Source organism: Echinops telfairi, unplaced genomic scaffold (assembly GCF_000313985.2).
Source record: "Echinops telfairi isolate 266 unplaced genomic scaffold, ASM31398v2 ScPeMD7_2;HRSCAF=8, whole genome shotgun sequence".
Taxonomy (NCBI): domain Eukaryota; kingdom Metazoa; phylum Chordata; class Mammalia; order Afrosoricida; family Tenrecidae; genus Echinops; species Echinops telfairi.
The window spans coordinates 22,460,731-22,478,775 of NW_022103898.1; the positions used below are offsets into that span (position 1 = coordinate 22,460,731).

Below are 18,045 nucleotides of genomic sequence, written 5' to 3' on the forward strand. Positions count from 1 at the left end.
GAACTAAATAGACGTTGTTCTTGTAAGAGCAGAACATTCCATTTGAAGAAAAGAAAAATTACAACATGATTAGGCATGATCATCTCATACTGCCTATTGTTCTAATTTAAGAGCTTTGGATGGGGCAGGGGGTAATTTAAAAACATAAAACTTATCACAGTCAATTGTGCCAACGCCCTCCCACCACGGTTTCCCTCCCCACCCCCACCCCACCCCACCCCCACCCCCGCCTATTTGCTGGGATGGGAAAGGAGGCAGGGTCATTGGGGGGCAGGGGCAGGCCTCTGAACCTCCCCCCGCAGTACCCCTCTGATGGAGAATGTCGAGTGTGGGAAAGGAGTGCGCTGGCAGGGGCCTGCTGTCGGCTGCACATCCAAACCTCGACTTGCACAGTGAGGAGAGGGAGGGCCTGGAAGCACGGCTCAGCCAGCCCTTCACACACTCACCGAACCGGGGCCTCAATACCATGCTGCAAGCTGGAATGCTAACAAAACAGACACACGCTGATGACAATCCCACCAGGCACAACGGAGTAAGTCAAACTCCATTTGGTTTTTGAAATGAAAATCCTTCACTCATCCACCTGTGTTCAATAATAATAATAATAACTTACGGTATGAACAGCTTCCTTCAAGAAGCAATTACCACCTAAGTGGAAATCCTAAGCATGGGGAGACTCATTTTTCTATGAAGGTCATTCTTAGGAAGGAGCAGATACGCGACACACCATGTTTTTGAACATTTTTGAAGAGTCCCCCAAAAGAGCGTCAAAGGAGTACAGTGTTTCCCATTGCCAAAAGCCTCGGCTCAGACTGTTACACCGAATAAAGCTGGCTTTCCCCTCGCCCCCGTGGAAACCGCACTCTGTGAGCCTGCTGCCTAGCCCATGTAGTGTAGGTTACTTCAGACGGGAGGGCAAGAGGCCATGCCCGTCCAGCCCCAACTAAAACATAACCGCCGCCAGTGACGCAGGCCAGCCACAGGTCTGCCTGCCTCAGACGGGCAACGAACTAGAAAAGGGCAAAGGTTGGTGAAGTCCAACTGTGGTTTACCCCTCGGGGCCAGCTGGGTAGACAGAGGTCATTCAAGGGGTGAGTCTGTGGAGCTTCGAAGCAACCAACAGGACACTTGACTTGGAATGCTCCAGCCTGGACTTGCTGTGGGACAAAAATAAATCTACGGCTACAGTTCGTCACCTCTAGGGTCATTAACACCATGTAGGGACACAGAGTCGACATGGGGAAGCAGGACACAGGACAGAAAGGTTGGGAGAAACTGATGAGACAGATGTTCCATCGCTGCCCGCCACTCGGGCTTGGGGCAAGCGATTTCATGAACGCATCTCTTGATGCACTGCCACTATCAGCTTCGAGTCCACGTGGTTAGCCCAGTGCGATGCTGGCTGCCTTCTGTTCACCACCTCCTACAGGAGATCCCAGGGGGGCTGGAGTGGTAAGCACAGGCCACGTAGGCGCCTCAGCCCGAGGGCCTTCCTGAGAACATGGCCTTGGCCCTGGGCGGTGGTGTGACGGCTTGGCAGCAGCACCCACTGGGGCTTAACCTCAGCAGCCAGTCTGCAGGATGCTTCCTCCTGAGCGCTTGGTCACCGACAGTGTGGTGAACACCTGTAGAGGAGAAAGGAAATTTTCACAAACCCCACAACACGAGTGATAGCACACTAGAACCACTATAGTGACCCCTTAAGTGAGTCAGACCAATGAGTTAATTAATTGGACCCAAAGTGACCTGGAAATAGCTAGAGTAAAGTGACCAGACGTCCTGCTTTTGGCAGGACAGTCCCGATTTCTAACAATTTTTCCCGCATCCCGCGGCGGTTTAAAAAAGTCCCGATTTTTGGAAAGAATGCATAACAAGCTAGGGTATACAGTTTTCAGCTGCCATGTGGCTATTTCGCCAGGATATGAGTTTTATCAATGGTGTCCCACTTTACCAATGTTAAAATCTGGTCACCTTAAGCTAGAGGGTAAAGGGATAGATACATGGTAAAACCGAGGAGGAAAAATAAAAAGATGGCATCCAGTGAAGCGCTGTTAGCACAGGACTGGTTCAAACAATGACAACAAGCATCTTAAACTGAGTGGCAATTTTCAACAACAAATTCATCGTGCAGTAGTCTGAGCCTAAGACAAAGCCTGCCCTCACAATGCCTGGTATACGGGAGTGTCCCTGCCCAGCCCCCTCCTCCCAGCGCGTATTGCCCTGGGCCTTTCTTCGGGCATCTCGTCCGGATGTTTCATAAACATCAGGTCAATGACGACAGTGCCTGTGCTCTCTGCACCTGCTTCCCGGGCGCCGTACAGCACTGCTGCTCCCCCAGGAGGCTCCACATGACTGAAATCCTTTCCCTGACCACCCCACTCAGATCTCCTTCAGAGCACAGGGTATTTGGAGGCCCTGCGTGGGACAGTTAAGCAAGGGGCTGCTAAACAAAAGACTGGTGGGGTTCAAGTCCACCCATCTACTGCCAGAAAGCCAACCACTGAACACCCTGTGGAACACAGTTCTACTCTGTTACACAAGGAGTTGCCATGAGCGGGAATCAAGTCAGTGGCAACTGGTTTAAAATATACACACTCATCTCCCAAAGAGCAGCTAGTGAGTTTGAACCACCAACCGTATGGGCTAGTAGCCCAGTGCTTAATCCAAAGCACCACCAGGGCTGTTACTAATACTAAATTGTTCAGCTATTCCAAGACTTCTATTTTTATGGATTCATGTGTTTACATATGTACACACCTCTGTTAAGACCTATCTATAGCTTTGCTTCCTAGAGCTTTCCTGTTTCCTCTGCCTGCTCCTGCCCCACTATCACATTCCCCCTTCTTCCACCTCTTATTACTTCCTCTCAGCTAGAATGGTGTTGGTCTAATACCCACAGGATCTCTACAACCTCCTAGATGTTGGTTTTAATTCCCTGGCTGTTCCCCTGTCTATGCGTTGTTTGCTCACCACACCCTTCTCCCCTGCCACCTTCTCCCCACAAGACCCTTTGGTGCCATTGACCTCGCAGCTCTCTCCCCGAGCTTGCTTCCCATGTCTGTCATAGAAGTAGGCAAACCAGCAATGTCCTGGTCCCAACAATAAGAAAACAAAAGGTTGGAAAAAGGAAAGAAAGAAACAAAAAAAATATATAATAGTTCCAGGCTTGTCTGCTGACCTTTTTGAATCTCTTGCCCCTGGTCCTGGGCGGGTTCCGGGGGCAGACCCTCCAAGCCCAAAGTCTATTTTGGGGGCTCTTTAGAGGCTTTGTGTGGATTGGCTTTGCTCCCATTGCTGATCTGTTATGCTCCCTACTTGGTTTGTCCTGCTGCGGGGGATTCACACCACGTTATCTCCCCGCCATGTGTCCCCATCGTTGTCCTCTGTTGCGGTACGCTCCAATTAGAGGACAACATGTCTTGAGTTGTTGGTGGTCCTACAGTCCTGTGTGTGCCTTAGCAGCTCTGTGCAGGGACCTCGTCCTCCGGACCTGGTGTGCCAATGTGGAGTGTAGGCCGACTGTCCGTCTTTCTCCTCCTTGGTTTGCTTCCGTGTGAGCGTGCCAAGTCGGCTCCTTCCCCTCCCTGAAGGTGTAGTGTTGTTCTCTGTGGCATATACTTCTAGGGCAGGGGTCAGATGGGCTCTGGTTGGGGCTGGCCCTGTAGCCATCTTTTCATGCAATCCTCCACGTGGTTATGTTGCCCTCCGTGTAGATAATGCCAAAGTACACATTCAAGCTTCTTTTGCTGGCGTCCAGAACATTATTCATGGTTCAAACATGCTACTGTTTTATAAAGCAAAGATGTCCCTCTGATGACTAGTGTGCCTGACCCTTCAGCCATGGTATTTTTTAACTGCACGGGGAGCTGGACAGTGAAAATGAAGACCAAAGAAGTGAAGCAGTCATTTGGTGGTCGCGAACACAGAGTGCACGCCGACAGCCAGAAGAATGACGAGTTGGGTCTCGGAGGAAACACAGCTAGAATACTCCTCAGAATCAAGGCTACTGAGACTCACTTACTTGAGGACACGCGATCAGAAAGGACCAGTCCCTGGAGGAGGACACTGGTAGACGACCAACAAGTTGGACTGACACAGCGTTACCACAATGGGCTTAAACATGGCTATGCGTCAGGGTGGCACTGGACTAAGCAGTGATAGCTGTAGGGTGGCGAGGAGCCAGAACCTACCAGTAACTGTGGGGAGGCATGCTTCCCTGCACACACTCAAGAGCAGGTCTCTGTCATTTGCAGGGCTCAAGAGCTCATTGGTCAGTGCTAACTGCACGGTCAGCGGTTCGAAACCACCAGCTACTCCAAAGCAGCTTAGTTGAGTTACGGTGTTGGTGAAGAATATTTAACCCACATAGACGACCAGAAGACAAACAAATCTATCTTAGAGAAACATTTTTGATCCAGAATGCTCCTTAAAGGCATGGGTGGTGGGACTTCATTTTAGTCTACTAAAACCTGGTCAGCATCATAGGGACCTATCAGCATCCACAGACATATCAGCATCCACGGACAAATGTGTAGCAATGGAGCACAACATGCACTGGTTGGGAATTGAACTTGGGTCTCCCACATGAAAGGCAAGAAGGATGAACCACTGGTGGGTTTACTTAGTAGTTTAAGCTGTTCAATACAAAGTTGCTAATCTGAAATATAAACGCCAACCTAATTTACAATGAAAAACTGTAACAAGATCAAACTGCGTAAGGCAACAGCTCAAGGGCTGAAGCTCAAGCTGGATCTGGACTCCCATAAACTTTCTACACCGACAGTGGACAGTGTCCGCAGTGCTGTGTCATTGGGGAATTGATGTCATCCGTGCAATCAACCTATACCCCAGGAGGATGACTGACAATGTTGTACTTTTGTGTGTATATGGGGTTTTGTGCTCCTGCCTTCAGCTGCCTCCCCGCCCCACCCCACTTTGTTTGCTGGTTACTAGTTTGTCACTGGTGCTCGGGTAGTTGGTCCTATGGAGAATTGATTTTGTCATAAGACAACTGCCAAAGTAAACTCAGTCGTGTATGTTTCTTGGACAAGCAGATGGATTCTGGGTTCCTACTGAACTCTAGCCCCAATCCAAGAACAGTTCTCATAACATGGCCTGCTTGACACTAGCCTTCATGAAATGATCACTGAAGATAAGGGTGCTACAGCAAAGTGTGGTAAAGAGAGCAGATGGTGCCTGGCTATCAGTCAGAATAGTGTCTGGGGTCTTAAAGGCTTTTATTCAAATAAGCAGTCAACTAAGTCCACATGGAACAAACACACCATTTTGTGTGATCCAAAGATGACAAAATCAAAATTCAAATACGATGATGGTAAAGTATCAGACCTAAAATGTGAACACCCCGTTTGTGGACGCCTGTGGAGGGCAGTGGGAGCCCACAACCCACCTGCAGAGTATCTAGTCAGATCCGCTGGCAGATCCCGTCTAGCCCCAGGCAAAGGTCTGGAACAGCCTTTCTATCAAACATAGATCATTGTAATCCTGAATAAGCGGGATCAAACTCGATACTTGGTCAGTTGACCTCCCTCTAGATCCAGCCTCAATTTGTTCTAGGTGCAAGGATCAATCTCTTCCCTCATTTTTTAAATATGGCGGTCTTTTCTTTCTTACTTATAGTTTGTGTTTTTATCTTTATATTACTATTATTTTATGCTTAGCACTTTATTTCACTTTTGCTCTTGTTTCTGTTGGGCTTACTAATTATGAAGCACAGAAGGAGTGGGTGCATAGAGATAATAACTGATGATAAGGTTTACAGGGGAGGTGGGGGGAGGAGGTTAGGGGATTTCAAGAGTAAACAATGAAGGCGAGATGGGGAGGGGGCACTAGAACTGAATGTGATTACACAATTTTAAAGGTGATTTAATCATGGTAGAAAAAAGTTAAGAAAATGTTCTAAAATAGATTGTAATGGTTATACAATTCTTGATATGGCCGAATTGGATGATGTGCAGATTAAGTGCCAATAAAACAAAACAAAAAAAAAAAAAGAGAAAGAAGCTAAGTAGTCAGTTATTGGAGCTTGTCCTTGAGCATTCTGAAGCCCCCTCACGTAGCACTTATACATTAAGGACAGATCGTTCCTGGTGGAAAACAATAAGGGGGACAAGCGAGAGAAGCCCTTAGCGGGCCACAGGGGTCGAGCATTCCACTGACGCCCTGAGTGTGATGGCGGGAGCGGCTTCTCCCTGGGGCGGCGAGATGCCAGGGTTTTTGCAGGCCTTTTAGGACTCTGAGGCCAGACTGCTTCACCGCTGCTACATGTCATCAGCACCTCAAGAATTCAGATCCAAATACTAATGGTCTGTATCTTACAAATGTTAAAATATGAACCCCCTCAAAAAATATGGGCAATTGATATTTTAAAAATCACCAGCTCTTCCTTGTTAGTTATAACTACAGAGAAATAAAAATGTACACCGAATTTTGAGACATTTTCACGAACACTCAAATTCAACACTGATGACACGGCAGTGCTTTTTTTTTGAAGAACAATCAAATTCCGTGGTTTAGAAAAAGTGTGGCTGTGGACAAGGACAGGAACAGAGCTGTTGGGATGCTGCTGCTTTGGGACACTGAAAATACCAAAGAGGCTTTCTTCTCTGTTTTTAAAAAGAAGATAAATGTACTTTACACAATTGATGTATGGATGGATTGTGATAAGAGTTGTATGAGCCCCTAATAAAATGATTTAAAAAAATAAAAAGCTAAGATGGCAAGACTGAAAAAAAGAAGATAAGCAGTCAGAGTGTCAGAGGATATAGCTGAACCAATGGTTTGTGAACAGACACGCTTGAGTTCTCTTTTATCAAGAATTAAGATTTTGATTAAAAAACAAAACCAACCTAAGCCCACCCAAAGAACAGCAGAGGGCAGCGATGCTACCCAGTTCTCTCTCCTGTGCTGAGACACGCGCTATGAGAAGATGGGGAGGCAAGGTGAGTTCTCATCACAGGACCTCTTTAAGAGGCCCGGGCCAGGAAGGCGGGCCACTACTACACAGCGCTCAAGGGGACAACAGCAGCACGGGCTTCGGTGAGGCTGCCACACAACTCTAGTGGCCCTCTATCAAGGCAGAGGTCACCCAATGCCTGGCCCTCAGCCCTCCCGGCTCCAGAAACGCTGCCTGCCTGCCCAAACAGTCTTGTTTGTCTGAGGGGCTGGGCCCACATCTCTCACAAGCTTGGAGGAGCAGCCAGTGCTGGAAGCCCAGCTTCTGTGGGGCCCCAGGCCCCTCATGGCCCCCTGCCTTCTAGGGAAGACTGCCCTTCCTGGGAATAATCCCATCCCCTAGGGCTCAGACCCAGCTCCATTGTCCCTCCCTCCCCTTCCTAGGAGGGGCTTGTCAAAGCCTAGGGGTGAGCATGAAGGCAGGGGGTGGGAGGGATGCCCAAGGCAGAGCCACAAGGAGGCCTGTGGGTCACTGAGCTGAGCCATGAGGTGGGGCTGGGAGGACTGGGGGCTGGCCTTCTTTGGTGGTCTCCCCCTCTGGTGGCCGGTGTACATGGATGAGAAAATACAGTTGTTCAAGTTTTCAGAACGAATGAAGAAAGAGAAATGAAAGAGGGAAGTCAAACCGCCATCACTAGTCTGGCGAGGCAAAAACACTGAGGGGCCCCTTGGGCAAAGCTTCTCTTTAGATACAGCAGCCCTAGAATTTTCATAAAATCGCATTTAGAAAAAAAATAACACATGGAGACTGCACCTTCACTGCTCCACTCCCTAGTCCATCTTATGGGTTCAGCCCCGCTCCCCTCCAGCCAGCCCCACGGGCCCTCCTTTTTGGGGCCAAGGATGGCAACACAGCCAGTAAAACAAACAGGGAAACAGGCTCAGCACAGGGTCCTTCTCCCCTCTTGAGCTATTATTCTTTCCCTACAAATAAACTTAATTCAAATTGCTACTTAAAATGATGTGTAATCAGTTTCCTATTCAATTACTGCTGCTTGCATGTCTAGAATAAATTATCACCGTCCCATATTCTCACTGAATAATGGGACTGCACCACGGGGGACGGGGTGCGGAGGGAGTAGTGAGCAGGGGGACACACATACAACGTAGACTGCTTTTCCCATCGACCCCCTCAAGCCCCAGGCAACACAAGCAATTCTGGAAGGAAACTCTTTGGAAATTGTTTGGCTTCAAAGAACAAAGCGATGAAGTGATCACCTCTCATTAGTAATTTCTCCTCAGAGTTATAGGTCGCTCTCAACCGCCCAGGTCATTTACCAAAACGGCACAAAAGCGGCCGCTCAACCCTTCATCTCACTCATAAACCAAACAACTGCCTCCAGGTGGCAGCTGTTTCGGAAGACTATCCAGCTCTGCCCAGGACCGTTTTGATTACTTCTGACTTGTCCATGGACACCTCACCCTAGGATTCCAGCTGCTGTTGTCAATTTGCTCTTGAAGGTCACATGTATTTCTGCTTCACGCGTTATCTCAGCATGGACCAGTAAGCAGGCGGTCCATGTTCCAGCCTAAGCTGCTTCCTTCTAGATTAAGTGGCTAGACAATAAAACACACAGACAACCCAGCAGTAAAGCCAGTTACCATCCAGGCCAGAATCCAGCATTCTGCAGAAGGGTCCTTAAAACAAAAGCCCTGAACTGCACTGCAGACCAAAGCACTGGGAGGTGCCACCTGACCCTTACTAAGATGGCTATGATCAAAACACACCTCCCAGTGCCCTGTGGGAAAGTAAAATGGCACAGCAGCAAGTTAAAGGTATAAGGACCAGAGATCAGCACTGGCCATTGTGCTTGCACAGAAGAACCCAAAGCAGCAGCAGACGGAGGCCTGGGCAGCAGTGCTCAGGGCAGCCACAGCCACAAGAGCCCCGGGGGTGGGAACAGCCTACATGCCCATCGACAGACAAACAGCTAAGCACAATATGTTGTTATATTTATAGTGGGTCATTATCACTCAGCCACAGAAAGAAGTTAATTTAATAGATGCGACAGCACGGGTGAACCCTGTCACAACCGCAGGGACTCTATGACTGCACTTACATGAACTATCTGGAACAGGCAAGCGTATAGAGACCAGTTTTTCATGATGACGGGGGTGGTGTGTGGGGGGATACATTTCTTAGGGGGCTCTGCGCTTCTACAGGAGGAGACAGAAATGAGTTCCCATGTTAAGGGTTAGGCATCAGAAAGCCTCTAGTCTTACAAATCACAATCAGTAGCCTTTCCACAGTCTGCACACCTGTCCCGAGCACTCATTAAAAACACAGGCCGTGCAAAAAAAAAAAAAACACAGGCCGTGCATCCTCTAGTCTAACCAAGTTTGCAAGGTGGAATTGGGGTCATGATAGTTGGGGGGAGGAAGTGTTTAAGAACTATTGCTATACTGAAAAAATTGAGCAGAGAGCTACCAGCGGCAGTTACTGAGCACCTTCCACCTGCAAGGAGCTCGGAGCCACTTCTCACAGCGCACCTGGCACCAGGCAATTGTTTCCAATGTTCAAATTCTAAGCCAAGGGCAGTGAGAAGTCTGTGGAAGTGATCGACCACTATCTGTGCAGCAGGGCATCTCTGAAGCCGGTGGCCTGGACTGGACTCTCAGCCCTGGTGCTTCCAAACCGGCTACCTGTAGACCAGGAAACAGGACTCAGCTCCTCCTCCTCCGTCTCCTAGAGACAGTGTTGCCATCTACTTCAGAGTTCTTGTAAGAGCCACCGGGCACCTGGCAGCCTGCACACTCCAGCTCTGCCCTCGCTGACACTCCTCCCTGCTCTTCCCCTCAGCTCACAAACACGCATGGTTGTCCCTTCTTCCCATTTCCCATCAGCTGGCAAGTCATACCTCGCCTACAGCCTAAGTGCCTCTAAAACACATTCGCCTCCTCTCCATTTTCCACTGCTGCTAGCCCAGCACAGTCACTTCTCATGTCTGCTGCACAGCGATCTAAGTGGATCTCCCTCTAGACACGTCTCCTCCTGGCTGTTCATCACACAGCAGCCTGGTATTTCTTTGGCCTAAGTTACCTGACCATGTTACTCCACTGTTCAAACTTTTCAACTGAATCTCAATGCCCCACGAATAAAGTCCATTAAGTTTACCGAATTCCTCCAGCATGCCCTGTCCCACCCCCCAAAAGTTTAGTTAGGGTCTGCCAGGACCTTCAAGGAGCCACGCTGCCTCTGGGAGCCATGAGCCCTCGTATGCCTTCCCCCCTGAGACAGTGGAGGCGCTAGCCTGACCCTAGAACTCCCTCACTGGCCTCCTCTGCTCTGGGCTCCTACCCAGCCACTACTGCCTCCTGAGAACCGGAGCAGCGCCTGGCAAACTTAGCACCCAGGAAGCAAGATCGCCCGATGCTCCCCAACCTCCTTAAGAGGAAAAGGTGTTTCCAAAACCCTGGAACATTTAGTACCCTGAGCTTCCAGGGGACTAACAAGTTGAGATGCACAGCAACAGACCTTCAGAAAGGGGTCCCACTCGTACCCGCTAGCCCACTGGTCACTCACTGGCTGGCTTGCTCTTGAGCAGGGACTTCATGACAGCTGGCCTCTTCACCACACCTTCTGACCAGTGAGGTGCTGCCTTGCAACCACTGCATGGTGACATCATAACTTCCAGAATGAATGGTCAGAACTCAGTAGGTGGCAGCTTTCTTCTTTCCTTCAGCCCACTGAGAGCCGAGTTTAGATAACTCACTCCACCCCCACTAACCGATAGCTGTGGTTTTTAAATGCGCCACTAAGTGTCTTTGAAAATACTAAAGCTGACCGGCTTGTCTGTGACCTGACACGAGTATGTGTATGAGAAGGGGGCACAAGGCACACCCTGGAAACCACCAGAGATGCTGAGCAGCCAACAGCGGGAATGTTCAACTCCATCCAAGCTGGAAAATTTGAGATGCCTCCTCCCAACTTTCACTGCTTGCCTGTGTGGGCTGGTCTGTGTTACCACCGCCTTGTAGCATCCGACAGCCAACTGTTGGAGGACCACTGGGACTCCTGCATAAACACTGCTACCCAGAGGCCCAGACTCATCAATGGGCAGTTCTCTTGTCATTTGCTTGATTTTTTAAAAGCATCACCACCAAATCTCATACTTTGATACCAAGAGCTCAGGAGGCACACAACATCATTCAGCCTCAAGGTAGCTGGGGGAACTGGGACTGAAGCACTTCGTTCGTGGAGATGAACAGTGTTAACAACAAGTATTTGGGATAGGTGATGAATTAAGGATTTAAAGAACAGCTATAAATGATCCTGATCATTTTGAACACCACGACAGCATGACCAGTCAACACCAGGACAACTTAAATATCTGAAGGAGGAAAAATGGATTCTAGAGACAGGCCTGCTTTGAATTACTCGCCGTGGCTAGTGGCCTATAGGAAGAAATGTGCGCAGATGCTGCGCGTTTCCAGGCAGAGCCGAGAACGCTAGTCACCCACCTCTGCACAGACAGGGTGGATCCCGATGGTGCTGTCCAGCTGCTCTTTGGTCAGCCCACACTTCAACGCTGCTGCAAAGCCCTGAGTCACTTCTCCGGCATTCGGACCAAGAACGTGGAAGCCCACCACGCGTTCCTAGGACGGAATAAAGACAGGAAACTCAGTGGAGCTATTTTCTTCTCTCCTCCTGCACAGCCTTGGAACCGTGGCCAGTCTTCTCTTAAAACGACTCATTTCAGAAACAGCCAAGGCTTCGCTTAGGAGCTGTTGAGGCCAAGACAAGGCAGAACCAAGTGCTGATGAGAAAGCTTAAAAGCAGAAACGTCCGCAGCCCCTCAAGACGATGCTGCACAGAGAGGCAGGGACATTTTCAGGTCTAGCTGGCGGCCTCGGAGCTCCGCTAACAGTGAGGGCATTCTTTCGCGCCTCTACACTGCCACCAAGGTCTCCGGGACAAAGGAGCTGGGCGAGTAGGCACACACTCATACTCCTGTGCGGAGTTAAAGGGTAAACTGCGCTTCTTACTGTACGGGCAGCAGGAAGGAAAGCTTGGCAAACGTCAATTAAATTCCATTCCTTGTTTTATGGGTAAGCACACACTCAGTGAGGTCAAGGAGTTTGGCCGCTGGCTCCCCACCCCCCAACACATAGGCCTTTGGCTACGGAGTGATAGGTGCAGAGCAGACAATGAAATCCTACCTCAGAACCCAATTAACAGTTCTGCAACTCTGCCCAAGGCAGCTTTCTCATTAGTGCCAACTGCTCAGCACTCGAACTTGCAAGACTCTCGCACCTTGTGTGGCCCCTTATTTTCAGAGTGAATGATCTCCCTGTTCTCCCTTTTATAGGCAGACACACAGGGCTCCTTTGTTTTATCCACTCCGTAAGTGTTGGCTGCACCTGCCTGCTCCGTGTCAGGAGGGTCCTGTGCTAGGGACGGTAAGGAGAGACTCGGCAGTGGAGTCATGGTCCCTGGTCCCTGATCCTTTCTATGTAGGTGGGGTGACACAGAACATACTCAAGGAATACAGTATGTATTGTGGGATAAAAACAAAGCTCCTTAATACTAAAGACAAAATGAAATGATTGGAAGGCATTCAAGAAGAATTGTACTTACATGGTCTCTGATGTTACAGACGATTTTTGCATAACATTTGTTGTTATCTCTGGATGGAATCGTCCACTCCAATGGCCAGAAGTAACTGTGGTACACCTACGGAGGTAGAATGCCAGTTGAAATCACTTTCTTCAGCAGCTCATTTATAACACGCTAAGTGTGGTGCAAAGAGCACAGAGGCTTTTAGGAACTAGAGTGTCATGAAACAATAAGCTTCATGGATTAAATAGGAATTTGGTGAGAAAGCAAAGGACTTTTAACTACTCATTTTGAGGCCCCTTTCACTGTATCACCCCGTCCTTGTATCTCAACCTCAAAAGACTAAGCCTCAGATAGTAACAGCAATGACCAAGAGCAATCAAATGAGCCAACTCACTGTCTTCCCTTGAAAGCAAACAGCAGTCAGTGTTGTTAGCATATAGCAGGACAATCTGCCATTCATTGCGATCGGTGTCCCCCTTCCTCCCTGCCTCTCCCCCCCTCCTCCACCTTACCCTTTTGGTATCTCATTCCCATTCCTGTTCCTGGGTTCCATGTGTTGTGAGTTTTGTCTCTTGCCTATACCTATGTACATGCTTCCGTCTAGTCTAGAGTGGGAAGCGGCACTGGGGTCATGATAGTGGAGGGTGAGGAGGCCTCAAGAGATCAGAGGTATATTGCATGACCCATTAGTGCTCTACTGCACCCTGATTGACTCACCCCTGCCACCCCTCTATGGGGGGATGTTCTAATGTCCATAGATGGCTTTGGGTCTCCACTCCAACCCCCTTCCACTCTCACCAATGCATTTTTGTTTGTTTGTTTACTGTTTGTTGTGAGTCTTTTGATGCCTGTTGCCCATCTCGATGACCCCTCATGATCACACCGGTGTGCTTCTTCCATGTGGGCTTGTTGTTTCACTGTTGGCTGGCCACTTGTTTGACTTCAAGCCTTTAAGACCCCAGACACTGTATCTTTTAATAGCCAGCACCACCATCTGTCTTCACCACATCTGCTTATGTACTCATTTTGTCTTCAGCAATCGTGTGTGGGGGGGGTGGGGGTCATAAGCATCACAAAATGCCAATTTGTTAAAACAAAGTGTTTTTGTATTGAGGGAAGGTAAGAGCCCAGGCCCAAGGCCCACCTGCAGCTTCAGTGTATTGCCTTATAAATAAATATAGGTACATAGGCCAATACCATATTGTTGTGAATTAATATATTCACATAAGTACACACCTCTGTTAATCTCCCTATCTATGCCTTTGCTTCCTAGAGCTTGCCTCTGTTTCCTTTTGCCACCTCCTGTCCCACCATCACTTTCCACCTCTTAGTGCTTCCTCTCCACTAGCTTGGTGTTGCTCTAATACTCAGGATCTCTACCCTCTCCTAGATGCTGGTTCCGGAAGAACAACAAAAACCAGAGGGGAAGGGAGACAGCAGTTGGCGTGAGATTTGAAAATAATTAACAATCTACAATCTATCAAGGGACCACGAGAGGTGGGGGCGGGGAGAAGGGGGTCGGGAGCTGATCTCAAGGGCTCAATGGAAAGTAAACGTCTAGAGAAGAATGATGGAATATATGTACGAATCTGTCAGGTACAACTGATGTATGGATTGTAACAAGAGTTGTAAGATCCCCCAATAAAATGATTATATATCAAAATTAATTTAAAAAGGAGGACCGTTTGGGCAAGAAACAAGTGAGGAGCCACAAACAAGGACGCTGTCATCGCAGTTCTTCTGCCCTTCCTCCGGAGGCATTCCTGCCTTCTAAGCGTCAGGGCCACAGAAAGAAAAGGCAACGAGAGAAGGAAGGAAATGGAGCAAAGATGGCCAAAAAAGGAGAGGAGAAGGAAAAGAAGATAGAGCACAGTCTCATCGATGCTCCATTTACTTAAGTGCTGGATGACAAAAGGGCTTTCTCTTCCCCCTCCTCCAATTCACACTGCCAGCCTCAGTTCAAAACATGTATAAGGGGCATTAACATCCAGGGAAAAGGTGAATTAAAGATAATGGAAGCTGATGGTCTGAAATGTCATCCCCACCACCACCTAACCCACAATAAAAATACAGTACATTAAAAAGGAATTTAAGATATGGCATTTTCCCACAAACTTTCTAAAACCCCACAGTTGCCTACCTTTTAAAAACACACTGTGACATCATAATACATGTTCTTCTGTGTTATAAGAGAATGTGAGTTTTTAAAAACATGGTTACACAATGAGATGCCTACCCCAATTATATAGGAAAAGTATGATGAAAAGAAGCACTCCAAAGTGCTAACAGCTTGTGTTGCAGACACAGGGCTACGAGTATTTATTTCCCAGTCATCAAAATTCAACTAATCTGCACATTTTTATACTTGGGGGTGGGGGCCAAATTGTAATAAAATAAAAGCCAGGAAGTTATCTATCAAGAACTATAACAATACATATTAAAGAATCTTAAAACATTTAAATACCTTTCGTCAGGAATCTATTCTCAGAAAATAATTAAGAAACCATGAATGACTGAGATGTTCATCACTCTATTTATAACAGTGAGGCAGTGGTAAAGTATAGTAAAAGAATAGCTTAAAAATATCTAACAGCAGCCTTGGGAAAGAACTACTAAAGTAATTCTTTTTAAATTGTGTTTTTAGAGGACAGACAAGGGGAAATGCTGACAAAATTGTAAAGGAGGGCAGAAAATATCATGTACCAGTCACAATTTTTTAAAGTATGGATGCTCCTATACCAAGGTGACCAGATTTTAACATTGGTAAAGCGGGACACCATTGATAAAACTCATATCCTGGTGAAATAGCCACATGGCAGCCGAAACCGTATACCCTAGCTTGTCGTGCATTCTTTCCAAAAATCGGGACTTTTTAAAATTGCCACGGGACATGGGAAAATTGTTAAAAATTGGGACTGTCCCACCAAAAGCGGGACATCTGGTCACATTATCCTATACAAAATTACATATGTGTGCATACACATACATACACAAATTTGCATATACATACATGTACACACACACACACATAAGTTAGCCCCTGGGTTGAGCGTCAGACTTACAGACAACAGTTCCAAAACCAAACTTCCTGCCATCAGATTGATTCTAACTCACAGTGACCCTCCTTCGGGGCAAAGTAGAACTGCCCCTCGGGGTCTCTTCACGGGAGCAGAAAGCCTCGTTTTCCTTCCTCAGAGTGGCTGTTGAGTTCGACCTACTGACCAGCAGCTACCAGCCAACTCAAAACCCACTCCCACACTTGGGCTCCTTATAGACAAACTCCTTTCAGGCCTTTAGTGTATGTAAATCAGCCCTTATTTCGAAACAATTACACCAAACAAATTATTCATCACTAGCAGCAGGTGCAGCTTTCAAATCATTGAAAGGCTACTAGTTTTCTTCTTGCACTTTAGAGAATGACGAATTAACCTTTTGCACAGGCTCCGACTTACCTACAAGTTCTTAAATACACACTCAGAGCAGATCTCGTTTATAACCTAGCGACTGCTGGTATAGCATTAGTTGTGTAGTTATGTCTTTCGTGTACATCTTCCTTGGCCACATAATAGGTAAATGGCAAAATTGTTACAGATTATACTGTATATACTCGAGTATAAGCCGACCTGAATATCAGACAAGGTACCTAGTTTTACCACAAAAACTGCATTAAAAATGTGTTAAGAAATTCGGCTTATACATGAGTATATACGATAAGTCAAAGCTAGAAAAAGACCAAGTGTTAATAGGGCAATGGAAATGTAGTTAATTTCTTATTTTCTTCTTTGTATGTCCCTTCAGCTTAATTTTCAACAACACTGTTCTAACGATAAAGAGAAACTACAATATGTGGTTTTAAAAAGTAGAAGTAAATAATATTGGGTCAAGTGACAAAATTGGGAAATGGAAGAAGATCCGACTAAAGGATGATCTCACTAGAAGTGGTAGCTATGTCCTGTGGTGTCAGAATAAAAAGGAAGCGCACTGCAGATTCAGGGGTAAAAAGACATAGTGTCACTCAGATGCTTCGGGGAGAGCAGGCACACGCACACAGATATGCAGACTGACGGAGATAAGGACGCGAATACTAGAAAGTACAAAGCAAATGGATAAAATGCTGCTAATATGTGAGTCTGGAAAAGGAAAAGGCGCTTTGTACATTATTCAGTTTTCCTGTAAGCTCAAAATTACTTTATAATTTTGAGGGGGGGGAAGTAGGACCTTAGCATAAACGTCAAAAAAGAAAGAGCTCACCTCAATATTCTCTTCTCCAAATTTCTCCACAGCTCTCTCTTCAGAAAGGCCACAAGCACCATATTCCAAAGGTGTAAACACAGTTGTTGGGACATTTTCATAGTCACACTGTTTCAAAAGAAAGGGAAAGAATGACAAGTGAGATCATAGCGGGGGGGAAAAAAGTATTTCAAAAAGATTCACAACAGGGGGGAGAAGGGTCCCTAAATCTCGACGAGGAGCTCTGAAGTCAGCAGCTCAGAGACAGCGCTGGATAAATGGCTTCTCCGTCATGTACTAGGGATGCTACCAGCAAGGACATGCTTTGTCCTTCCCTCCGCGGAGGCCAAAACAACACACAGGGTGGTAAGGGTGCCCAAGGAGTGAGTCTTGTGCTGTCATTAATAACCTTCCTTGGAAAATCAATTAGCTAATATATAACAACAATCCTTTCTGGATCCTTTGCATTTTTATAAAACTCGACAATGAGAAAATTAATTTAATATGTGAAAGAAACGGCTACTAATTGAGCATTTCTATGATACTCACCAGCTGCACGATAATATAAAACAGTATAGAGCGTATCACAATGCTATAATAGATGGTACCTATGGTACTCACCAACAGCAGGACAATATAAAACAGTATAGAGCGTATCACAATGCTATAATAGATGGTGCCCATGCTGTTGCGAGGTGCTGGGGCATCCATTCCGACTCCATGCGGCCCTCAGAATGGACACTGGAACAAGCCCTAAGTTTCCTAGACTCTAGAGCAGTGATTCTCAACCTTCCTAAGGCCGTGACCCTTTCATACAGTTCCTCATGTTGTGTGACCCCCAACCAGTGCTACTTCATAACTAATTTTGCACTGTTATGAATCAGGCGACCCCGTGAAAGGGTCGTTAGACCCACAGGAGTCTCAACCCACAGGTTGAGAACTGCTGCTCTAGAGGCTTGATGGGAACTGATTGCTGGGTCTTCTCTCTTTCAAGCCGCTGGTGGGTCTAAACTACTGACCTTTTGGTGAGTGGCTGAGCATATAACCCCTGCGCTACCAGGGCTCCTTACCTATAATGGTTATGTCATATTACATGGCCATTTAGATACAATGAAGATCACAGAAATAAAAAAGCATGCTTACAACAATATTTCCCACAGTATATTTGATGATGTCAGTACATGTAGGTGATGGGAGGGGTCTAGAGTGGCACCATTTTGTAGAGGGCTGGATGAAGGAAAAACATATATATTTCTCTACTATCAACTCAGCGCCTTAATATA

At 47.1% G+C, this 18,045-nt stretch overlaps 1 protein-coding gene across 1 annotated transcript in view; it reads right to left on the reverse strand.

Annotated features, from left to right (window-relative positions):
- Positions 1-230: 230 nt before the first annotated feature.
- The window catches only part of TXNRD1 (thioredoxin reductase 1), a 34,584-nt gene continuing 16,769 nt past the window's right edge, over positions 231-18,045 (reverse strand). Inside the window, exons 11-14 of the mRNA XM_004700341.2 lie at positions 16,784-16,891; positions 12,551-12,646; positions 11,434-11,568; positions 231-1,625 (exon numbers count right to left, since the gene is read on the reverse strand). Coding sequence (XP_004700398.1) covers positions 1,563-1,625; positions 11,434-11,568; positions 12,551-12,646; positions 16,784-16,891 — 402 coding nt within the window. The 3' untranslated portion in view covers positions 231-1,562. The remainder of the gene's footprint in view (positions 1,626-11,433; positions 11,569-12,550; positions 12,647-16,783; positions 16,892-18,045) is intronic.